The sequence below is a fragment of the Passer montanus genome, unplaced genomic scaffold (genome assembly GCF_014805655.1).
Source record: "Passer montanus isolate IOZ18808 unplaced genomic scaffold, ASM1480565v1 scaffold86, whole genome shotgun sequence".
NCBI lineage: Eukaryota > Metazoa > Chordata > Aves > Passeriformes > Passeridae > Passer > Passer montanus.
This window is the reverse complement of record NW_024373923.1, coordinates 1,945,412-1,971,044: the sequence shown is the minus strand read 5'-3', so window position 1 is coordinate 1,971,044 and position 25,633 is coordinate 1,945,412. Positions and strand designations below refer to the sequence as shown.

General features: G+C 46.1%; 1 protein-coding gene across 3 annotated transcripts in view; it reads right to left on the bottom strand.

The window, feature by feature from the left end:
- Positions 1 to 25,633, bottom strand: part of CTIF (cap binding complex dependent translation initiation factor) — a 147,480-nt gene that overhangs the window by 35,905 nt on the left and 85,942 nt on the right. For 2 of the 3 annotated variants that reach the window (XM_039733335.1, XM_039733336.1), the window contains 2 exons: positions 8,613 to 9,054; positions 6,458 to 6,787 (listed from right to left, as the gene is read on the bottom strand). In XM_039733335.1, coding sequence (XP_039589269.1) covers positions 6,458 to 6,787; positions 8,613 to 9,054 — 772 coding nt within the window. The remainder of the gene's footprint in view (positions 1 to 6,457; positions 6,788 to 8,612; positions 9,055 to 25,633) is intronic. The other variant, XM_039733334.1, reaches the window with a different exon arrangement.

Sequence of the window (25,633 nt, the reverse complement as noted above, 5' to 3'; positions counted from 1 at the left end):
TGGCAATGCCCTTTCAGAGACAAGTGGTACCACTCTGTTCCATGTGCACATATTGGACTCCCTGTAATTAAATTGTATTAAAAACAGCCATAGAAAGAGGACTGATGGGTTTTTGCAGTCAGTGCTGGACGTGGTGTACAGGTCAGATACTCTCCAGTCACACTTGGATCTTCCTGCCTCCACTTCTGCCAAACCACAAACTGTTCCTCACCAATAATCATGTTGAGAAGGGGAAAAATATTTCTGCCTTTCAGCATTCACCATTAATGCAATACTTACAATAACACAAAACATCATAGAACCATTAGGGTTGGGAAAGACTTCTAAGATCATCACATCCAACCAACTTCCATGCCCCAGTTCCCACAGCATCCACCCGGTGTCTATCATTGCAACTTTGAGCCCTACAGTGCTGAAAGGGCTCCTATCACTGGGAGGTTGTTTGCTCAGACTAAAAAGGCTGCAGGACAGGAGGAACTTCAGCTCATTCCTCCCAAATCCTCACTCTCGCTTGGCAAACACTTCACACTGCACCCACATTTACTAGAGGGAATCAGTCAGTCCTCCAGTACCTCATGCCACAATGTCTACATCCCAAGAAATGCTTCTACCTAAATTCTTCTCTTCCATCCCCCACCTGGGACCAGAGAAATGGATTTTTGGCCACCTTCTTGGTTGAGCCCTCTATTAACGGTCACACTAATCATCTCAAACCCAACCAAGGCCACTGAGACTGAAGTGAAATCTCTGCCAAAACCCCCACTACTCATCTCAAGGGTCTAGAGGGGAAATCATCCAAGGAGGGGCTGAGGGCACTTGGTTTGTTCAGCCTGGAGAAGAGACTGAGGGGAGACTCACTGCAGTTACAATTTCCTTGTAATGTGCACAGAAGGGTCAGGCACTGATCTTTGCTCTGTGTGACCAGGGACAGGACCCATGGAAATGGCTGGAGCTGTGCCAGGGAGGGTTAGGTTGGATATTGGGAAAAGGTTCTTTCCCCTGAGGGTGGTGGGGCACTGACCAGGCTCCCAAGGGAATGGGCACAGCCATGAGGCTGCCAGAGCTCCAGGAATGTTTGGACAACATTCTCAGGAGTCACTGAGGTGCCTGTGCAGGGTAAGGGGTTGGAGTCCGTGATCCTTGTGGGTCCCTTCTGGCTCAGATGCCCTGTGTTTCTATGAAATTTCTACATCCAGACCCAAGCACAGCATTGAACCAAGGAAGGGTCATTCCTGGGGCATCAAGAGGTTGCAGTAAGATGGTGAAGAAACCCTGTGTGGGTGTGCAACGTTAGGAATGTATCAGGATGTGCAGTAGGGTAGGCAATAAGGCAAAACCCTCATTTGGGTGTGCAGCAGGGGAGCATTAGGGTGGGCAATGGGGTATTCATTAGGGTGAATTAGACATGCCATAGAGAATGCTTTAGGATATACCATAGACAATAAGGCAAAACCCTCATTTGGGTGTGCAGCAGGGGAGCATTAGGGTGGGTAATGGGGTATTCATTAGGGCATGCCACAGGGTATCCAACAGGATATACAGAAAGGTAAATCATTATTTACAGAAAGGTAGGCATTATTTGGGTGTGCAATAGGATGTGCATTAGGGAATGCATCAGGATATACCATAAGGAAAGCTTTAGCATATACTAAAGGGTATGCACTAGGGTACACCATAGGGTATGCCACAGGGAATGCATTATGGTATGTAATAGGGTGTGCATTAGGATATACCATAGGAAACACCATGGGAAGTGCATTAGGGTATGTAGCAGGGTGTGCATTAGGATATACCAGAGGATATGCCATGGGAAGTGCATTAGGGTATGTATTAGGATGTACCATAGGATATGCCATGGGAAGTGCATTAGGGTATGTATTAGGATGTACCATAGGATATGCCATGGGAAGTGCACCAGGGTATGTATTAGGATGTACCATAGGATATGCCATGGGAAGTGCATTAGGCTGTACCACAAGATATTCACCAGGGAATGCCACAGGGCATCCAACAGGATATGCACTAGGGTACACCACTGAGTATGCATTAGGGTATAAATTTTGGGATGCATTAGGGTATGCCACAGAGTATCCTATGACGTATCAAATGCAGTGTGCCTTAGGGTACGCATTAGGGTGTGAAATGGGATATACATTAGGGTATGCCACAGGGTATCCAACAGGGCACGCAGCAGGGTAAGCCACAGGGCATCCAGCAGAACCAGCCCTTCTCCTCTGGCACCAAGGCAGCGCCATGTGCAGAGATGGAACTCTGGCAGCAGGCCAGCAGGCTCTGCTGCTCTGTGTCGGGATGTTCATTTCATGATTTTTAGTTTTTTTTTTTTATTATTATTAAAAGAAGGTATCAGCCTTCTGTTTGATGTGCTGTTGGCTGTGGTTGCCAAGGGGAGCAGTGTACAATTACAGCTCCAGTGATGTTCACTCTAATAATACACTTGGATCTGCATAGCTCAGATGCAGACACAGCTCTGCTATAAAGAGCACGGTTGTTCCAGCAGAGGAGTACTCCAACTTATGTTACATGTGAAGGGTTTGTGGCACATTGCTTAACATCCCCCAACTGGGGGGGAAAAAAAAAGAAAAAAAAAAGGCTGGGCATACCAATGAGTGCAACTATGACAAGCAAAAACCTCTCAAAGGAGAAATACTTTCAATGTATTAATTAAGAAGGTATTTCTAGAGGCATGAAGAACTTGTGTATGTGTCCACTAAGATGTTCTTTCATGTCCCCAGACATCCAAGCTCCCTGGGCCCAGCACACCCAGATCCATCCCAAGGGCTCACATAGCTCAAAATCACTCCTGCTACCAAAAGACTAAACCAAACTCAATGAGGAGAAAATCAAACCCAAACCTCAGAACCACAGATTTGTTTTCCACAGGTTGGAAAAGCCTTCTAAGATCATCAAGTCCAACCACTCCCTCAGCACTGCCCAGGCCACCACTGACCATGTGCCCAGGTGCCACACAGAGCTTTTAAATCCCTGCAGGAATGGGGATTGGAATGGGACACTTGCCTGGGCAGCCTGTGCCAGGGCTGGACAACTCAGATGCCAAATGATCCCCCAGTGCCAAGCTCCCACATGGCAGCTCTACCAGCTATCCACCCCATGGCTCCCCTTTCCACTTCTCTTTTCCTGAGAGCTTGGCAGCACCCAAACTCAAGACTTAGCCAAGATTCTGGACCAAAACATGGAGTGAAGGACTAATTCCAACCAGAGTTTTCCTGATGGTTCCCCTTAGAGGATAAAGTAGAGCCTGTTGCCTGTAGGGAAGCTCCTCAGAGGAGCTGCTGGCAGGGAGAAGGATGATGTGACAACACTCCCATGATCCAGCACTGGCATTTCTTTTGGGATCAAAACAAGTACCCTGAGATAAGCTGTGAACAAGGGCAACCCTTGAGCATGAGTACCTTGTCAACACCTGAAAACAGAAGAGGAGCCAGGTTAAAAAGACAGATTACTGTCTGTTTTGCAGGGAAAAAAACCACCTTGTTTTAAGGTCCAGCAGGGTACAGGGACGCTGTCTACAGGTATAGGGATGCTGTCTATAGGTATAACCATGCTGGCAGGGCACCTCAGTGGGTTCATGCACCAATTCCTGAGCTCCTCTGTTGGGGGTGAGCTGTTGCCACCGCAATCCTGAGGGAAAGGGACAAACAAGCCCCTACAAAACAGGAGCATCTGCTGGGAGCAGATGGGGGGGCGAGTGGTGCAGCCCCAGGCGCCAGCAGCACGGGGAGGGATCACACTGATCCCGATTTATCACACCCCAGCACAGTAATTCCCCAGCTCGCCGGTGCCCAGCAAGCCGAGCTCCTTACGTCCGGGGATCAGATTAGTCTGAAAGGTGCTAGAGAGACACAAATCCTGCTCTGCACCAAGCGTTTTAATAAAGGTTTATTTTTCTGTTTTAATTAACGGTGAATTGTCTAAAAATGGCTGACGGAAAGTATCCGATGGTGGAAGGGCCAGGACTGTAGCTGGGTAATGTGCTATCATCAATCATATAAAAATATGATTGCAACATATGGATATATATGGATATATATAGATCTGCGTGTGTATATATATGTATATACATATGGATATATATAGATCTGTGTGTGTATATATATGTATATACATATGGATATATAATAATTGGTATCAATGTATTAATATATCATACATTAATTGGATATTCACATTATTCTGTAACATGACATAATATCCAATATGCCTTATTAATACTGATAATACATCGTATCAGTCAGAACATACCATATTGATATTGATAATCAACCTCCTTATTTCACACCAAGGCAGCTGTGATGACTCTTTCGTGCCTCATACCTGGCTCTGTCTCCAGCCAGGGCTACCAGATCTGAATACCTCAAAATATTCCTGGTTTAGAGCTGGAGCGAAGTATTTATGAATCAGTTTGAGTGTATCTGATTGTTTCATTTGGAAAATGAAACAGTGCTTGGAGAAAGTCAAAATCCTTTACTATCAGAAAGGAAATGTTAAATTATTCAATTTCACACAGCACTTTGCTTTTGACCTGCAGTGATCTGTCACCTTTTGCCCATCAAGACATTTATAAAAGATGTGCAGTTTGGGGCTGAACAAATCCCTTTTGCATATTTCTCTGTGCCTCAGCACATGAACTCGGTCACCCACATGCCTTGCTCCCTCTTTGCACTTCGGCTCTCCACATCACACTGTGACTGGCAACACGTTCCTGAGAAGCACTTTGAGTCTCTCTGGAGATAGGAGATATATTATTTATCCTACATCCATGCTGTGAAGAGCTGAATGGGAAGCCACTCAGTCTTGCACAGGATGCTGCAGTATAAATCAGTTTACTGGGTCTGTTTGCATGGGTGGAATTGCTGGGGCAAGGGAATAAAGCAAGCTGGAAGAGTCCTCCCTAACCCAGGACTGCCATCAGCATCAATTGTGGGCTAACACCCTGCTGCTCTCAGGCCATCATTCCTGGGCTTTATTCTTGAGTTCTTAGATTGCTCAGCCTAACAGGGAAAGATGCAAGAGTGACCTGGTATGGGAAGAAAGGGATGCACAGCAGGTTTAGAGCTCCCTCCAGCCCCTTGCTGCTAATTCTGGGACTGATTCTGTCTGCAATGTCCCTCATTCTGACTGATAATCCCTTTGGAAATACTCATCTGGAAAAAATCACCACCCGGAACAGGTAATGGGCAGATGTGTATGCTGGCCAAGGTCTTTGCAGGGGACGTGGACATGGGGAGAGTTGTGTTTGATGTGCACGCAGAGCAAGGACAGAAGCAAAGTTGGACCAGTCATTGTGCAGAATTATCTGGTATTGATTTTCACTATTTTATTTTACTCCTTATTTCCCTGCTTGCTGTTTTGCCTCAATGCCAACTCAAGGTACAGACAGCCAGCCACAGCATCCAAGAGAGCAAGTCCAACAAGAGCAGCAAGAATGAGAAGATGCGCCAAAAACTGGAGTGGTGCTGAGCAACAGACTTGTATGGAGAGTAGTGAAATGAAAAGTGAGCTCTGCATGTCCCACAGGTGGTGTGTGAGGGAACAGCCACAAGGAAATGCACCTTAAATTCAGGATGGAAATTTATGGTTTCAACTGTGTCTCCAGAGGCAGAAAACTGGAGGTGCATGTGACACCCTCCCAGAAAACAACTGCCCTCACTGATGGTGGCATTGCAGTAAAACACACTCCTCCCAGCAGACCACAGGCACTTGAGGATAGCCCTTTTTTCTATCATCCAACATTATTATAGAGTCATCCAGGCTGGAAAAGATCTCCAAGACCACCAAGTCCAACCATTAATCTCATGGACCAGTGATCAGAGCTGCTGCTTTTTCCTCTCCTCTGCAACTTTGCTGATGGTCAGTGATGGTTTCGGAGCAGAACAGCCAACCAGCTCTCCACATACCAATCAACAAGTCATTTAGAATAATGAGAAAATTCATAATTATTTCAGTTTTGTTTGTAAGAAGAAACCAGAATCAAGCCCTTCAGACAGGGGGTGCAGCCTAAAGCCTGCTCAGGGACCATCCTAGTGTTGAAGACCATGAGAGACTTGTCTTGGTGCTGCTGGTGCTGAGACGGACCCTCCACTCTAACAGCCTACACTGAAAGACCCTCCCAGTTAATATCTCTTCATGCCATGGGGATGCTGCCTCAAACAGCTGACTCATTACTCAGACAGGCCCTGCTGTGAGATGCCACAGTTGTTGTAGAGTTCATGAAATGAGAATGAAGAGTACCTTGATAATGCCCTCAGTGTCACACTATCTATGGTAACCACTGAAGATGTGCACAGACAAAACAGGTGCAATTTGAACTCATCAACTGGGTTCAAAAGGAATTTGGTAACAGCTCAGCTCCAAATAAATGGTCAGACCAATTGTGATGATGCTACAGGCATCTGAACAACTAACTTTATCTTGTTACCTGCAACATGTTGAGGAGCAGACTCCGGAATTTGGTTCCTTCCACCATGAAAAGGGCCATTTTGTCACAGAGCTTGGCTGCTGTGGAAGCAAAGCTGCGGTCCGTCACCGCTTTCTGGTAGATAGTCTTGACTATCTCCCCCAGCATCTCCTCAGAGTTGGTGGAGTTCTGGGCCTCCTCCATGAATGTGGTGAGCTTGGAGTCAACGTCACTGCTGTTGTTTCTCATGCTGTTGAGAATTTCAATTAGTTTGTCCATTTTATTCTTTTCAGAGTCGGTGGTTTCCACCGTGACTTCGTCCTGGTCCGTGAAAAGGGAAAGACAAGGCGTCTGTTACACAAGGAAAAAACAGATATATCAGCCCATGTCCTTGCACAAACAGCAAAGGGGAAAGGGGATTGGGAGGACATAAACAGAAAGAGAAGAGACAAAAGCAATTTTTAGTGGCACAATGGTATAACCTCAGCATTGGAAAGCATAAGCGCATGCATCCTGCCCCAGAAATGTCCCCTTTCTCCATTTCCCACACCACTCAGTCCCAAAGTCCCACCCCTCAGCTCAGGGAGAAGATGTCCTTGAGGGTCCTGAGCCAGGATGCCAAAGTCTGATCACCTCTGACTGACTTTGGCATCTTGGACCAGTTTCTGGTGTCTGTGACACACCAGGATAATGGACTTTTTTTGTTTCTCTTTAGAAAGTGCACTGATGTTTGCAAAATCTTCAGACAACAATTCCACAAAAATATCCTTTAAACATACATTTAATGTAAAATATATAAATACAAACATAGATATATAGAAATATATATATAATATATACTTCTTGAAATAAATTGAGATCAAAGAAGTCACATGATCCCAGCATTCAAAACACTCTTAACTTTTCCACCTCTTGCCTGTTAGACTTTTCCCTTCCCATCATTATCACATAAATTATTGCTTCTTTTCAATATTTTATTATGCATTTGCTCCTTTTTCCCCAGTGTTAGGCATGCATCCTGCGTTTTATGGTCTGCTCTCTTCTACCCCTTCAGCTCAATCTTATATAATACAAACCTGTAGCAAATCCAATCCCCAAGGGAGTTGTCCAAACCTCCCATCAGGAGATTGGTTATGATGACAACAACTCACCCAAGAGTAGGTGCTGATGAGATTTTTAGTCTTACAAGACTCTAAATTTCTGAGAAGAGCACTAAAATGAATACTCTGAAAGTCTCTGCTATACTCCCATTGCTTTGAAGAACATAAAAATAACTAACAAAATCTCTTACTCCCCCCTCATGCCGCATCCAGAAATAGTAAATGCTCATGCATTCAAAGGTATACATTTCCAACATGCACTCCCATGGAATTGTATATGTTCAGGTTATTTTTGCTCTGTATTTTGGAAATCTCATTAGAGATAACCCCATGGATGCTTTTTACAGTCTGACAAAAGAATCTCAGTAGAAAGAATCTGAGTTTTACAGGGGGCAAATGGAGATATCATCTCTAAATTCCTCAAAAATCTGTGGCTGAATATTGTTTCCAAGAAGGATTTCTCCTCCATCACTTGCATGCAATACTTTTGTTATTGTTGGGTTGTTGGAAGTAAGGGGGGAGATAAGGGCTTTCAATTCATTGCAAAGATAAATGGATATCAGCTTTAAAGCAGCGGAGTTCAACTATGTAGGATTCAGGGATCAAAGGGGAGATAAGGGCATTTCAATTCATTGCAGAGATAAATGGATATCAGCTTTAAAGCAGCGGAGTCCAACTATGTAGGACTCAGGAATCAAAGTTTGGGATTTAGCTCTGTAGTTGCAGAGACAAATTGCCTTCTTTGCAGGTTTTTTTGCAAAGTGACTGAGCTCTTCAGACAGGAAGGAGCTCATGGGTGCACCAGCCTTCCCGCATGGAAAATGGGAGAGCTTCCAGTCCATGGAGAACTCAAGCTGGAAACAACCTCATCCAAGAAGCCAAGCTCAGAATCTCAATTCTTTCAATAAAAAGCCTCCTGAAGAAGCACAAAGACACCTCAAGAGAGGCGCTGACACTGGGGGATTAAGGTAAGCTAGGAGCATTGATGGAAAAGTCCCTTGAGCTCACCCCACCCTTTGCATGGAGAGCGGCCATCGGCCAGACCCTCAGCAAACGAGAAACCCAAGAAATAATACCTTTTCTTTTAGCCTCCTCCTCAGCCTGTCTTTAGACGACTGAAGCAGATTGATCTTGGGCCTGTCCCCGGCGCGCTCGGGGACGCTGTCTCTCCTCTTGGTCTCGGGCTCGGGGGCGCTGGGCTGGGAATGCTTCTCCCCGGCCTCGGGGCCCCGCGGCGCCTCCACGGGGGCGAGCGCCGTGCCCGCGGAGCTCTCCTCGATTTTCAGGTTCTCAGTCTCTTTGGCGTTTCTGTGCGTTTCTTTGTCGTTGGGCGAGTGCTTCTGGTTGTGGTGCCATCTCCGGTTCTGGCTGTAGCCGTGGTGGCCCGTCCTGCCCGAGGAGTGAGGGGCCTGGCCTCCTTGGTAGAGCTTCTGGTGGTCCCTGTTATGCTTGGTGCCACCCTGCTGGTGATCCGTGTGCTGCTGAGACTTGTTCCCGCTGGGAAGTCTCTGCTGTCGCCTGGGAAGTCAAAGAAAGTCATTGAGAAGTCAGATGGCCACAGAAAATAGAAGATTTTAACTCCTTTAAACTTTCCTTTTAGCTGGAAATCAAATAGGTTTTTTGGGTTTGGTTGTTTAGTTCATTTTTTATTTTGCAAACTGAATGACAGTGTATTAAAAAAAAATGTGGAAGAAAGTCAAAGGAAGTTCACTCATTCCTTCGTGGTTCTGTTGGGCCAACACATCTGTTCCAAAAAACAGCTTGGCCCTTGGCAGGGGACCACAAATGGGGAGGCAATTTCTTGTCATTTAACAAGTCGTGCCTCTAAATTTCTTTCAGTGACAGTCATATTTCAGGTGAAAGTTTTTGTGAAGTTGGACAACATGAGTTTGGTTCCCAGGAAAAATTCTCCCAGGTTTTTGTGTTAAATTCTCTCAGGTTTCTGTGTTACTTCCACACTAACCAGGAAACACAGCAGCAGCGAGTCAGGTAGACAAGAAATACCAGGAGATTTTTTTTTCTGAAGGCTTTAGAGCGTCTGATACACCTGGCCTACAGCATCACTTTCTCCTCTTGCCTGCCAACATGGCACACTGCTGCATGGGTTTGCAGTGAGCTACTTTAAGTGTATCAGGGATTTCCAAGTGGGAAAAAATAACTAAGAAGCAAGATGCTAAGTAAACTGGTAATCTGCCCACACCAAATGGTTTTGTTTGGCCTTATTTTATAGATATCCTTCAGCACTGCTACACCAGGATGGGACACACGCGTGGATGAAAAGAGGACCATATTTGGCTTTGGCAGCATGGAGAGCATGGCATCCAGGACCATAACCTCCAGAGAGAGGCCTATGTGTAGAGAGCTCCAAATGGATAACATGGAAATCCAACAGCCACAGAGAGGAGGAACTGCCCCCAAAGGGTTTATTTGAGAGACTAGAACATCTCAGCCCCTGAGTGCTGGCTGTAGCTGGTAGCCGAGATGGCAAATCCCCAAAAAAACAACAGCTGAATGGAAGAAATGCTTTGGCAGTCCCAGGCATCTCAGATTTCCAAACAGGCTGCAGCGTGGCTGTCCCCAGTGGAGAAGGCAGAGCCAGAATGCCATCATCCAGGATGCACCTAAGATGGAGATGGCTCTGGCACTGGCTGCCTTCTCCAGGGCTGGGTCTTAAGCATGGCCTGGCATCCCCAGCCTGCTGCCTCTTTGATATTGGTCTTGGCTCTGAGAGCCTGTGGGCCGTTTTAATGCCTGGCCTTTACAAGGCTGCTGGGATCAGTGCTAGAGGGTGACACAAGACATCTCCCCAGTATCAGCCCCAAAAACAAGGAAACAACTTTGAGCGCTATGGTGACCACAGTGGTTTGTCTCTGTCTTGGTTCTGTAGCCATGATAAAAACCCTGGTCAGCCTCACTCCTTATCCCAAACCCCCACCCCAATGTGGATAAATAGCAGTGTTTACTTTAAACCCATCCCACAGCAATTAGTTTTATTTTCATCACTGGCACTGCTCAGCTAAGGGAGCTCGGATGAAGGAAGCAACCATTCACAAATACATTTCAATGGTCAGCAGTCTCCAACCCTGCCTGCCAAAGCCATCTGCCCACGGAATCTGTATTCCTTGGCATCCCCAGGAGTCAAAACCTATTTTCTGAGGCCAACTGGCTTTTAACCATAAAGAGTGAGGGCTTGTGTTTAACAAATGCAGGACGAAGAGGCTTGTTCATGGCACTGGAAGGAATTAGTGTTTACTCTCAGACCACCAGATCCAGTTTTCTGAGATATTCAGTGTGTGGGTTTTTTTTTTTTTTTTTTTTTCCTTGGAAACTGAATGGGAGGGAATTAAAAAAAAAAAAAGAAATAAAAGGAAAAAAAAAACCAAAACAGAGATGCAAAAAGCTTTCCTGTTTGCTGGAGCCTACAAGCATTTTATGAGTACAGATTCTCCACATCAAGTTTTCCTGGCATTTCTTTGTTTCCTCTCAGTAATGCAATCACATAAACCACTTTGTAAAGAGCAATGCTTATTAAAAGGGAATGTCAAAATAAAAGTTAGTTAAAAACCTTATCTAGTACTAAGCCCTCACAGGCCCATGTGAACAAGAGTTTTGCTTTCTCTGGCTTTGCTCTTCTCTCAGACATCTGAGTTTAACTGTTTGGTTGCATTTCAAGTCTTGGCTTATAAGCCAGTCAGCTTGCTACTTTATTTAATTTCTAAATATTGCACAGAAATTACAGAAGTCACACAAAAACATGGCTATCATTTCAGAAGAAAGCGAAAATGCCTGGAAATGATCTGGGAACCAAACTTGGCCATAAATTCCGGCAAGACACGCATACAAGGACAGTTTTTTTTCTAAAGACATATTATAACCAAACCCTCAATGTTTAAGGGCTACGAATGAAAAAAAAGGTTTAAGATTAAAAAAACCACCTAGTTAAGCCAGTGAGGAATGTGCAAGATTGCTCATTTTGGGGCTGTTGTAACAGGATGGGGGAGAGCAGACAGCCCTGCCCCTTCACAGGACAGCTAAAAGGTGATGTCCCCATGGCAAGGGGCAGAGCAAACATGGACCAAAGCTCTGCAGCCACCGGCTAAAGGGTGAAAGCGCCAGAGTTAAAAAAGTTTTGGGGAAAAAAATTGCAAGAAATAAAAGGCAAAGGAAGGAGAATGGCAAATAAGGAGCAGTGTCTGTGACTTGGCAGCAGTCAGGGGTCTAGACAATCATCCAGCATTCAGGCAAAGACTCGTTGTGTGCTTTTATCTTCCCAACACCCCATTGAAGAAGAAGAGCCAAGAAGAAATAGGATCTGCAGGGAAGAAGAGCCAAAGCAGGGAGAACAGGGCTCACATCTTAAAACTTTCTTGACTGCACAGTATCTCAAAGCCTGGGAGGTTTGGACAACCCATGCTTGCTCTCAGGTGTGACCAAGGTGCTGGGGACACAGAGAGCCCCAGGAAAGGATAAAATGGGGATCTGGGTGTCGTGCCACACTCCCACTGTGGGCTGTTGGAAACAACCTTGTTCTTGTTCAAAGGCAGCACTCTAGGTACTCAGGTACTCAGGTGACAGCTTAAGGTGATGTCCCAAGATGGTGCCTTGGGGTGATGTGCCAAGCCCAGGGACCCAGGGCAGGGAAGCACCCAAAGGCACCTCCCAACCCAGGCTTTTAGGTCTGAAATGCTGAAGGGAGGAAGCTAAAGCTTGAATCACAAAGCAACACCTCAAAGTAAAGCAAGAATTCACCCCAGAAAAATGCTGTAGTTACTGGGAAATCATTCCTCTGTCCCCCTCTGCTCATCCCAAGCCATAAGGATGCAGTGCCTTGCAGGGAACCATAATTCAGCTACAAGAAAAAGCATCTGGGCAGTACAATGGTTTCTTATCTCTTGACTCAATTTAACATTAAATAACTATTTTCACTTCAAAGGCCAAATTCCAATTCAGTTCAAAACTCCCCCTGACTTCAGTGGGATTTGGCCATAGGACAAAATGGAAACTAAAGAAACATTGAGAGTCACAAAGAAATTGCAAAAGTACTAAAAACCAAGGGGAGACAGTCAGGGCTGCCAAGCTGGAAATAGGATGGTATTGCTTCTGCTATTGTTTCTCCACCCATTTTTTTATTTCATTAACTAAATGAGATACCTTTCAACAGAATTTAGATCTGACAAATGTCTGCTCTGCCGGAGAAGCCTACGCAAACAAATCTAAAGCTTCAGCTGTCTCGGTGATTACCAGCCTACGTGCTCAGAAATACATGATTCCTGTAAGTTTTTACTACATCGTTTGCTCCCAAGGAAAGGAGCAGGAAGGCACAAGTCTGGGGAAAATAACTCTAGACACGTGGACAACTGTGGTCTAAAACACAGTTGCTCTGTCCTGTCAGCCTTGCCCATGTCCCCATGAGCAAGATGAGTCTTTTGAGAGCCCCCACCATTTGTCTGGCATGTGGGAGCTGGAAGACAATGTGGGCCTGCATTCTCCTGGTGGCTGCACAGAGACCTGGGTAAGCAATTCCTACAAACATGGAGAGGTGAGCAGGCACATAAGAGCACTGGTCCCATGAAGGGCAGCTGAGGGAGCTCAGGTGGCTCAGCCTGGAGAAAAGGAGGCTCAGGAGGGACCTTCTGGCTCTGACAGGAGGATGCAGCCAGGTGGGCATTGGGCTCTTTTCCCAGGGAACAAGGGACAGGACAAGAAGAAATGGCCTCAAGGTGTGCCAGGTGAGGTTTAGATTGGATATTGGGAAAATTCCTTAATCGAAAAATCGAAAACAGTTGCCCAGGGCAGTGGTGCAGTCCCCTTCCCTAGAGAGATTTAAAAGCTATGTGGATGTGGCATCTGGGGACAGGGGTCAGTGGTGGGCTGGACACTGCTGGGAAAATGGTTGGACTTGATGGTCAAAGAGGTCTTTTTCCCAACTAAACAATTATGAAATTCTATACATTTCCAGTGGCACTTAAGACACCTACCCCCAAGACACAGAGCACCTTGTATGGCCAAACAGACTGAAATCCCATCCTGGGACTGAGGGACCAGGTCTCTGCTGGTTCCTGCCTTTGGAGAACCTGCCTGGGTAAATGCCCTCAATCTCAGCCAACCTACCCATGACACAAACCCTCCAGGACACCATAAGCGCCTTACAGAGCTGAAATTCTGATTTAGTCCTGCTTTTGTGCAGAGCAGAACACCTGGTGGGCATAGCCAGGGCCACCCAGTAATTAACAGCTAATATGGACTTGCAGACACTCAGGCAACCTTCTCCACTCCTTGCATCCTTCTGATGCTTGAATGGACACATTCCTCACTGCATTTGACAGACAGTAAGTTTCTCTGCACCCTTTTGTCTGCCTGGTCAGGGTCTCATTTCTGTGTGAGGATCAGGAATATAATGCTAACTCTTGGAAGTATCTCATGATCAGTTTTGCTATTAAAATGCCTGCAGCTAATTAGCAACGGTTGTTGCAAAGGATGGATTAAGATCACAGAATCTTTGGTTTGGTTTGGAAGGGACCTTAAATATCATTCCATTTCACCTCCCTGCCATGGGAAGGGACACCCTCCACTACATCAGGGTGCTCCAAGCCCCATCCAGCCTGGCCTGGAACACTTCCAGGATCTACTGCAGGAATGGACTCTGTGGGACCTGCCATTCCCATAGTGACCCCAGATCCCTCTTATCCATGACACCCCTCAAGGCTGGGGGAGCAGAGCATCCCCAAGGAACTCAGCAGCTTCTCCTGCAAATGGAGGACTGGTGGAATCACTGTGGGATGTCAGGCCACCTCTCTCACCTTCTTTCTGAAAATCTCCAAACAATTTTCCTTTAAGTGAGGGAAGTTAAGAAGGGTACCTCTTAGAGTCACCAACAAAAGAGTAAAATTCTCAGTTAGGCATGTGAGTTATTTCTGGCTGTACTAGTTAGCTGCCCAGGAAACTCAGCCTGAAGAGGGAAAGGGCAGGAAAAAGCAAAATCCTCTGAAACATCCCCTGCACAAACTCATGTCTCCAGGCCTAGTCTTTCTGAACCAAGCATATACCAGACAGACCACAAACAATTGGACTGGTATCCCAAAACAGGCACCGCTGGAGAGATTTGGGCAGTACTGCTGTGGTCAGAAACATCCACCATCACTGGCTTTGAGCATTTAAAGAGATGTTGTGGTCCAAACTGGAGGGACTGAAGGATCCCAGTTAGGATGGGATAGAATTTTATAACATCTAAAACTATCAAGAAGTAGGTACCAAGATGTCCGGGGGATATTGTTACTGATATAATGAGGAAAAAGCTCTGAATTGCTATTTTAGAGGCCTGACTTCCCCAGAAGTACTCCTCAGCAAGACTACCTCCATGAAAGGCACTCTGATGTTTCATATGCATGGATAATGGTAAGTCAGCACTGCTTTGATGCAGAGAACATCACAGCCCAGCCCTGGCCATTTTCTATCCTTGCTGTGGCTGAGAACGGGAAACACTCGAATAAGCTTGATGGTTCCACACAATTTAATCAAAAACCTCAAAACCCCACAGAAAGCAATAACCACCAGCTCCAAGGATGAAGAACACAGGATTTGTGTTGTGTTTTCCCTTTGGCTTTCTTTCTCAAACTGGTTTCACTTGGCTCCAGTTTCATTTTTGTTTGCATTTTTCTCAGATGAGAAGGGAACAAGATGTCATGTTCACTCCTCAAAACAAAAATGAAATTATTCACACTTCTTTCATGCCTTTCTGTCACCAGGGGTAGAGACCACCCCAACTGCTAGACTGAGCCCACGTCATCTGGACAGACACGGCATTTTGGAAGTGTAGAAAGTCCACCTGTCAAAGTGGTGGTGATCAAGATTTAAAACCATCTTTGAACAGCTGAGATGAAGTGCATACTTTAAGTCTTACACGTATGCATCTTTACAAACATACAGTGAACGCCAGAAGACAAGCACAGCCAACCAAAACAATGCTGTGAGGGGGGAGATGTTTGTGATGAGGCTCAGAGTCTCTGGCTGCTGGGAAAAGCATAATGAAACCCTCATGTGAGTTGCCTACAGGGGCACAATGCTCTTTGTCACCACCTTGGTCCTGAGGTACAATCACTGCTGACAACCGTTCCTCTGGGCCTGGACACCACATGTGCCTTTGTTTGCTAGAGATTATTTCATTTGGTTCTCTAGAGCATAATTAGAATCACTATAAACCAACATGGTAGCACTGATTTTCACAATGATGGTTGTAAAACACCAGCACAGGCTGCTCAGAGAGTTGGTGGATGCCCTTCCCCCAGAAACATTCAAGGCCAGGTTGGACAGGACTCTGAGCAACCATGGTCTAGTGGAAGATGTCCCTAACCATGGCAGGGGATGGGACTGGATGAGCTTTAAAGGTTCCTTTGAACCCAAACCATTGTATTAGTGTGATTTTGTGTCTGTACATCCAAAATTCCCACTGACTCACAAGCAAATGGATGAATGACCAACTTCTCCCACCCCATTCACAGGCCCACCAGCCTGCAGACTGTGTTGCAGGAGCAGAGACAGCACTTCTGGGCTGAGGGACATGGCATGACACCCCTTGGGATTGACTCAAAAGCACTGGAAAGCAAACCTCACTACTGCTGAAGCCCAGGGACAGCCTTCACACTCTGCAATGCTTGGCTGCACAGGCTGCCTGAGTCAGCTATTTTCTTCCAAGCTTCATGGAAATGAATCTTCAGGAGGAATTTAAGGAGCTGTTTTGCAACAGCAGCTTGGGAAAGATATCCCAAGTACAGATGGCATGTGAGATAGCTCTGAAACAGCTCTTTTAATGCTTTGCTGAATCTCCCACAAATCAGGAGGGATGTCAAGATAGAGGCCCTTGTTGCACAGAGCGGGCAACCAGCTAGGAAGGCACCTCCTGGACTTCAAGGCTGACTGCTGTGACTGGTGTAGAAATCACTGCTGTGATTTAATGTAGAAATTGCTTGGAAATTACTCTCTTCGTAAACTACATTACTTGGAATTACGTTGTTGGATTCTCAGCGTACTGTAAACAAGATTTTAAAAATTACATAAAAAACATCGGAAAACACAGTGACAAGGAACTGAGTCCAGCTTAGACAAAACAGTTTAAATAAAGACACGACCACAGTACACAATGTTTCCCAAACACAAATGGATCCTGGACTACTGGTAAGAATGTGGCTTGAATGAATATGGAATCGTCTTTTACTACTTTGCAATAAAAGAGCTTATACTTCAGACTCCAGGCTGCCTCCTTTAAAAATACACCCAGGCTGATCAGTCAACCCGAGATCTGATAATCCTCCAAGAGATATAAACTTTAAACCCACGCCAAGATGCACAGACACAGCCCACCACCATCCTCTGTGGTCTGTCCCCCAAGACACATCCTAAATAGTACAATGAGCCCCCACCTGCTGCCTTTGTGTTCAGCTGTCTTCCTTTAGACCCCTGTGCCTCTTTGACCTGCAGCAAGGAGACATCCTAGGGCTTTTTTTTCCCCATATCCTATTTATACCAGTGCTTTCTAGTGAAGAAATAAATGTCTTTCCTGTAGGAGCTAAGGCAAGATTTGACAGGATCTCCTGACAGCTGTCCAGACATATGAGATGACCCAAAGCCAATGGCGAGCAATTGCTTCCAAACACAGGGATCCAGTAAAACTTCAACCCAAACTGCAGAGATGCTTTGGACTTAGGTGAGCCAGAATCCTTTATCAAACACATTAAACTAAATTCTTTAAACAAGATGCAGCAGCCTATAGCATTTAATGTAGAGATTTGGGAGCCAGGATTGATCCAGAAATTGATTTATTGCAATCCAGTGACAATCCTAAGCTGTTTCCTGAATGTTTACTTAACTCTGTCCCACTGTCAAAAGAGTTCATAGAATTATAGATGGTTTGAGATGGAAGGGGCCTTTTATAGGTCATTTAGCCGACCCCCTCTGCAATGAGCAGGGTCACCTTCAACAAGAGAGTTCTCTGCTCCTGACCCCACTCCTGCATCCTCTCTCATGCTACCCCTGACACTCCCACAGAATTGCTAAGCTGTGCCAGGGTCTGATTCACTCCCAAAACTTCATTTCTCTTGGATGAGTTTTCACTTGTCAGTTTGGATGGGAACACACTGCCTGGGGGGGAGGCACAGATCCGGGCCACCTTCTGCAGCTCTGATGTCACGTAGCTGCTGGTCCTTGCTGCTTGGGGACCTGCACCCCCAGCTTTAACCAGGAAATTAGGAAGATCCATAGCATCTGCACAATGCTGGGAATGGCTGGAGCAATGTTAGTTTAAATGAAAGAAAGAAGCCTGTTGTCCACTCGTGCCCTGGAGGCTGTCACGCTAAATAAAGACATTATCAGAGAAAGAGCAGAGACTCAGCTCCTTCATGCCTGTCAATGACCCTGACACCTTCTGAATCAATCTAGGGACTCTCTTTCCCACAGATGGTCCCTTGGAGACAGACTGGTGTGGCTGTAGTAGGAATAAATGGAGACAAAACAGTTAACAAATAACCAAAAATAGAGCACAGTTACTTTTTTTTTTTTAATATGGAGATGAAAAATCCCTGGGTGATTTATGTGCCAGCAGAGATATTAGCTGCATATAATAGATGCAATATTTTTAATACTAATATTTTGGGCTGAGACAAGAGCCGGAATGGAAAGTATTTCCAGTGCCTTGACTTCTTTATTTTGCAAACATCAGTTGCTAACTGGGGTCAGACAGAAATATTGTTTCTGCAACAAGAGCCCAAACAACTTAAGCTGGCAACTTCTTCACACACTAACCATGCCAGGAGGCCCTGCAGAGCTTCAGCTTGTTGCTCCCTCCCAAGTCCCCAGGGCCAGCGTCCCCAGCTTGGGCTTGCAGGGAGAAGGAGGGGGTGGAAGATGCTCTTTTGCTGAGAGGGTGGCTACTTGCCATGGCCAAAAACTGGAAGTCACCATCCAAACCATGAGACCACAATGCTGAAGTGCTGCTGGGCTTCTTCAAATGGGCCAGGTTTCATTGAATGACATCGTATGAGACAGTGGGTGCCATAAATCCTTTCATTTATACTCACTGTAAGTATCAATCCATGCTTGCCCTGATCTCTGAGCTCAGTTGCCAGAAACTTTCGGGAGCAATCTGGCAGCACCAAGCCCTGGGTGCTCACTCCAAGGCGGTGGCACATTTATACTTGAGGATGGAAAGCACAAGAAAGAAACAAGTTATTTCACCTCACATTCACTCCAGCAACCAGCTGCTGACAACACCTCCATGAACTCAGGCTGGAAAACAAGGTGTAGATGGATAAATCCATCTCCTGTGCTGAGGAGCCGTGCTGGAAACACTCCACCAAAGACAAAGCCATTTCAGTAACAGATTGGTTTCCTAGTGAGAGGAGCCTGCCGCTGTATTTCCTTCCCTCAGTTCTGGCTGGCTGACAGAGCATCACGTAGCCAGCCGTGTTTTGCACTGTGTGACACTGAGAGAAGCCCTGCAGGGCAGGCTCACGGGTGGCAGGGCTCACTCACTGGAGGATCTGATGGCCACAGGTTCACTGCAAGGTCTGTGGTGGGGCAAGGTCCAGCTACAGACTCTTTCCACCTCAGTTTTCTCACAGCCAAAGGGGAGATGCTGAGAGCAGTCCCCTGCCAAAAGGCACCTTGAGGTTGGTGAAACACTGATGAGGTGTTTTGTTGTCCATCTCTCTGGCTGTCTGCCCTGGGGATGGCTCTTGCATTCTTTCTCTGTGACCCATCCTACACCCCACGCCTGCACCCACAATGAAGACCTGCCTCAAATGTTGACTAAAAATAAATAAATCACACCATCAAGTACCAAAGCAACACCAATGCAAGCAATACCAAAGACATGGACGTGCTGGACTGAGTCCAAAAGAGGCCATGGAGATGCTCTGAGGGCTGGAGCCCCTCTGCTCTGGAGACAGGCTGGGGAAACTGGGGATGTTCACCTCAGGAAAAGAGGCTCCAGGAAGACCTCACTGCTGACTTCCAGTACTTAAAGAGTGCTTATAAAAATAAGAGACAGTGACATTTTACACAGGCAGGTAGGGATAGGACATGGGGGGGATGGTTTTAAACTTAAAGAAGGGAGATTTAGATCAGATGTTAGGAAGAAATTCTTCCTGTGAGGGTTGGGAGGCTCTGGCACAGGATTCCCAGAACATGTGTGGCTGCCCCTGGATCCCTGGCAGTGTCCAAGGCCAGGCTGGATGGGGCTTGGAGCAACCTGGGACAGTGGAAAGCATCCCTGCCCATGGCAGGGGAGTGGAACAGGATGATTTTTAAAGTTCCTCCCAAACCAAGCTATTCTAGGATTCTGTGAAGATGGCCAAGATGTCCCAGGAGGAGAACCAAAAATTGCTCAGAGTGTTCTGGACCATCTCTCCTATGAGGAAAGGCTTAGAGAGTTGGGGTTGTTCAGTCTGGGGAAGGCTCTGTAGACAGTTTACTGCACCATTCAATACTTAAAAGGGAAAGAAAGCTTAAGATCATCAAGTCCAACCATTAAGAAGGGAGAGCACTGCAAGGAAGCAGCATTGCATGTTCCTCTCACCCTCTTCCTGGTGTCCACTGCTGGTCACCAAGCCAGGCAGCCTAGCGTGACCCATCACACCTCTCTCTCCTCTTGCTCCTACAGCCCTTCTGTCCAGGTCCAGCACACCAACAGCACATCTAACTGCGAGTTAAGGATGCAGGGTGGCATGGCAAACACAAGATAAGGGGAGTGATGCCCCAGCTGGAAGGCACAGCCAGTGGCACACACACGGACAACACGTCTGTCCTGCTTGCGCGCTGTAATCCATTAGGCCACGGTAACACAATCACCCAGCTGAGCCCTGCCAGGAACAAACTGCTGGGTTGGTATTCTCCTCTGGGGACCTGCGGCCCTGAGAATTAATTTAGTGTAATAACTCCCAGCGGCGTTGCAGAAAATCAAACCAAAATGATGATCTGTCTCTAAACTGCCTCCTGCTAGCCCCTCGGCTGTGGCGCTGCCACCGCCAGCTCTGCTCGGGCAGGCAGGGCAAGCACCCACTGCTGGCACTGCCATGACCATGAACACTCATTTCCTTGAGGAGACTTCACAAAGGACCAGGACTACAATAAGGAGCTCTTCATCTTGTTCTGGAGGAGGCTCAGCTTCAGCTGGTGCAGCTTTCTTCGTCATGTGGTTTAGTTTTAGGCAGCTCTGTGAGAAGCAGGGAGTTGGACTTGATGATCCTTATGGGATCCCTCTAATTTTGATATATTCTATGACTAGGACAAGAGGGAATAATTTTAAATTAAAGGAGATTTAAATTTAAATTAGATATTAGGAAGAAATGATTGGCTGTGAGGGTGGGCAGGCCCTGGCCCAGGGTGCCCAGACCAGCTGTGGCTGCCCCTGGATCCCTAGAAGTATCCAAGGCCAGGCTGGACAGGGCTTGGAACAACCTGGGATAGTGGGAAGTGTCCCCACCCATGGCATGGGTTTGGAACAAGGTGATTGTCAAGGTTCCTTCCAACTTAAACTATTCTGTGATTCCTTTTGGAGATGCATCCTTTATTGCATTTGTTCCTGAAAACATAACCTGCCCTTCATCTCTGGTTGAGAGTTTCTAAATATTAGGCAGAACGCCACCTCTTATTTTAACATCTCTGCTTAGGTGCTTTCAGCTGCTTAGAAGAGTTTCTTATATTCTAAACACTATGGTCTATCTACACGCTATTTTCCATTGCAGGCAAGTACACCACCAGGCTCACTTTTGTCCTTAAAAAGAAAAAAAAATATCGCTCCGGCATTTGCTTCTCTTGGAGAAGAGGCAGCTTTTCACAGCTACCACTATGCTGGCTCAACTCCCCCACAGCCTGCTCAGCATGGATGGCTGAGACGCCCCTGTTGGGGTTGGGGTGTCCCCTCTGCACCCCCAAAGTCCCCTCCAATAAGCCTCATCAGCTCCCAGGAGGGCATGGAGAAGACAGGAGCATAAGGATGAGGATAAACCACTGACTTCCAGATGCTGCTTCAAGGGTTCAGACCCACGTGCTGTTAAACCTAATTAATTTGATTTGGAAATCCTACTGAGAAGGAAAGGAGTGTTTCAACTTCTTCAATTCCTTCCCTTCCTCTCTCTTGTGCTCCAACAGAAGTTCAGCAATGTGCTGCAAATCATTTAGCTCAGTGCTAATTTTCAGAGAGTAACCAGTTCAAGCATTTAATTTTGTTCCAGTTAGGAAAGGCCCTTCGGCCCTAAAATAACGTCTTGATATTGTTGTTTTTAATAAACATCCTCTCCTGTCACTGCAAAGCCCTCAGCCAATGGCCCTGAAAGAACAAAAGACATTTCTGTATTGTTTTAAGTTCTCTTCCTTTCTGAAAAACCTCAATTAAAACGGTGAAAAAGCTACTATACTCTGTAATTATGAACTCATTTCTATTCACTCGCTCAGCAGGAGAGCTTTGTCCTGTTGACCTCTGGGAATGGGTTTCTAAGGCTCTTCCAAAATTTCACAGCCTTAAAACCGACACATTCATGCCAGCCGAAAAACACATCCACCTTCACCCAGTATAACTTGAAATCTTCAAACCTGGGTGAGAGCTGCTCCTGTGACTATTTTTATTTGTGAGAGGAGCCTTAGCACTGGCCACAAATGGACTGGCTCTGGAAATAGTGCAACCCCTTCAAGACAGTGTGAAAACCGCATGAATATGGGCTGTCAGCTGATTGTAAGGAGTTTTTAAACAAATACCCTGCATGTCATACTCCTGAGTGATGGCTGGGATACTCTTTATCTTTCTAGTACAAGAACTACTTGGCCCTAAAAGGATGCATCCCAACCTCTTGACGTGCCAATGGGATCCTTGTGGGAAGAAGTGTGGAGACTTATTTTGGTTAAGTTCCACTGGGAAAAAAAATCTTGTGAGACAAAATGCTGGGACAGCTTGGTTATGTGTATCTTTAAACAAGATATCTTCCTCATCTTCCTTCCTTCCTTATCTTCCTCAAGATTAAGGAAGGGAAACCAGAGGCACATCCATTTTTTTATAAGAAAGGAAACAGCAGAAAAGAAGATGATGCCTGAGAACACAGAATCAGGTAAAAATGAATGCAGAGGAACATATTTCCACATAAAATGAGTTAGTAATGTCCTCCAAACACAAACTAGAAAAATAGCTTTAAAGTAAGTCCTTTAAATAGGACTATAAATCACACTGCCTTAGAGCTAGTTACCAATCCTCCCATGATTTCATGTGTCCCTAATACATCTCAGAACATACATTTATTTCATCTTTACACTTGGACCAAATCTGAGGGAACACATAAACGTCCAAAACACAGCCTATCAACCAATATCTTGAAATCCCACTCAACTCCAAAGGCTTGGATCAGCTCATGTTTTGCCTGAAATGTGAAAAATGCACCCCAGCCATGCATCCCCTGATAAGCACTCCAGGGGTCTCCTCAGACCTCAGGACATACCAGATGAATCAACTGGACATCCACCCACCAGCTCTCCACCAGAAGAAAGAAGATGAAATCTCTTCTGGCAGAAGGTGTAAGTTGATAACTGATCTCACAGTGAGATACGAGTTGTAGTCTTTAGGGGGCTCAGGGCTAAACCTTTCCACCTGTGATGTCAACAGTTCTGGTGACACCTGTTTATGAAAAAAACAAGGGCAAGAAAAGGCTGCTACACACCTCACACAGGCTGCTGAGAGACCAGTGACTGGTGTTGAATCCTGCTCAGCAGCACCAAGCCAGTGCTGGTAGACCTCAGAAGTGTCACCATTGCCTCCCTCCTATCTCAGCTGTCTCTTTTTAATTCACTGTATGCTTTGTGATTGATGTGTTCAGTTATATTTGGTCTCAAAAGAGGTAAGAAAAAGAACAAGGGCGCAGGGTATGCTTACTTCACCATGTGACTTAGGGCTTGGGTTGGAAGGGACCTTTACAGATCATCCCATTCCACCCCCTGCCATGTGCAGGGACTCCTTCCACTACCCCAGGGTGCTCCAAGCCCTGTCCGACCTGGCCATGGACATTTCTAGGGATGGGGAAGACACAGCTTCTCTGGCAGCCTGTGCCAGGGTCTCCCCACCCTCACTGGGAACAATTCCTTCCCAATAGCCCATCCAACCCTGCCCTCTGCCAGTGTGAACTCATTCCTCCTTGTCCTACCACTACATGCCCTTCTAATGAAAGTCTCAATCCCAACTGAGACTGGGATGCCCAGTTTCAAGTGCCTATTTTTGCTGAAGAGAGCCCAGAAAAAAAATCCTTGTCCCAGCACTCCCTCCAGCGTGAGGTGTTTTGGCTCAACTCCTCCCACATCTCTTTGTTTTTCAGACTTCCTTGGTTCTGGTCAACATAGGAAAGCAAAATAAAGCAAGGAAATATGTTCTCTATAAGATGAACAGGCTAACCTTTCTTATGTGGGGGAGAAGCATCCTCCAAAGTCCACTGAGCACATCCCCTCTGAGCACAATGGGAAGTTGGACCTCCAGTTCACATCTGGGTAACATAGTTATGGACACAGGCAGTGGGATCCAGCTGGCAGTGACACTGGAAATGCCTTACTGCATCTTGTCTGGCTTCCAGCCATTTTGGTGCTGGTTTCATAAGGTCTGCTGTCTGACAGCTCCTTGCCTGGAGCTTGAGACAAGCCAGGGCACCTGAAATAGCACCTGTGATCATGGAGGAGAAGTAGTCTCTGCTAAAGGTGAACACTCAATGAGGACTCCCATGTTCCCAGCAAAGCCTTGGATTTAAGAGTGGCTGCTCTCCCAACCTTCTTCACAGTTGTAGGGCCACCATGAGCTCCTGTTCACTCCAAAATGCTCACAAAAATTACAGAATCACACAGTGATTTGGGTTGGAAGGGACTTTCAAGATCACATTTTTCCACCTCTGCCATGGGCAGGGACATCTTTCACCAGACCAGGCTGCTCCAAACCTGGCCTGCAACAGTTGTGAAGAGCCATCAGTGACAACAGCTCATTGACCTCCAGACCAGCCCCTGAAACCACACAGTAAAAAGATGCCTAGAAAATACTGAGTTTTCATAAAAACCACCTCCACCATAGCCATATGCTGAAGTTCTGTTTTTTTTTTTTTTTTTTTTTTTTTGGGAGCTTTTTTTTTTTTTTTTTTTTTCTGGAGCAATTGTTTTGCTTTCAGTGAAGTAACATCATAAGACCCTGAACCTATCCAGCAGGCCATACAATTCTACCAAGGTTTCATAACAGAAACATGCTTTGCTGGTGGTACATAAAGTCTTCCAAGCAGTGACAGAGATGGATAAAAACAACCTGCAAAAGTCTCCTGATGCCATAAAGTCTATTGGTGGCTTGGCTTTTGGGTTAAATTTAGTCTGCAGGACAGGGGTCACTTCAGTCACCAAGACTGTGAAGAAAAAAAAAGGGTATTAAAGGTCTTGTGTTTTAGAGTTTTTATGTAATGACAAAACCATTCAATAGAGAGGTGGCAACCCTGCAGCTGGGAAATGCACCCGGCTTGCTCCTGCCACTGCCTCCTGGCATTAGAAAAAAAGGAACAATGAAAGGAAAGGATAACATTTGCTTAGATGGGTATCTTTTAACCCTTCTGCATGGCTCTTTAGCTAGGAACACAAGGAGGACGGATCAGATATGGAGAGCAGCAATGGACACATATCCCCTGATGTCCTGCTCACAAGCACCATGTCCTGTCAAACTCACAGAGGTTTATCTTTCTCTTGCCATTAGTGTCGAGCCCAAAGAGCTCTCTGACTTTTACAGAAGTGCTTTATCCTTGCACAAGCATAAAATGCGCAATCCTGCTGGCTGTTGCCAGCATCAGGAAAGGAGCTGTGAGCACAGCATCCCTTTTGTGGTGTGCTCTGCCAGCAGAATGGTGGCCACACCACCTGCCCTTGGGGGTGAAACACGCCTGGGCATATTTTCACTGATGCCCCCAAGCACATAAGGCCTCAGTACTCACAACACCAGAAATGAGAGCAGCTGGGTGAAGATCCTCTACTCAGCCTTGCCACAGCTTGAGAAATGAGTGACAGGCAGAACAAATTCCCCAATGGATGCTAAATACCAACTGCTCCACCTCAC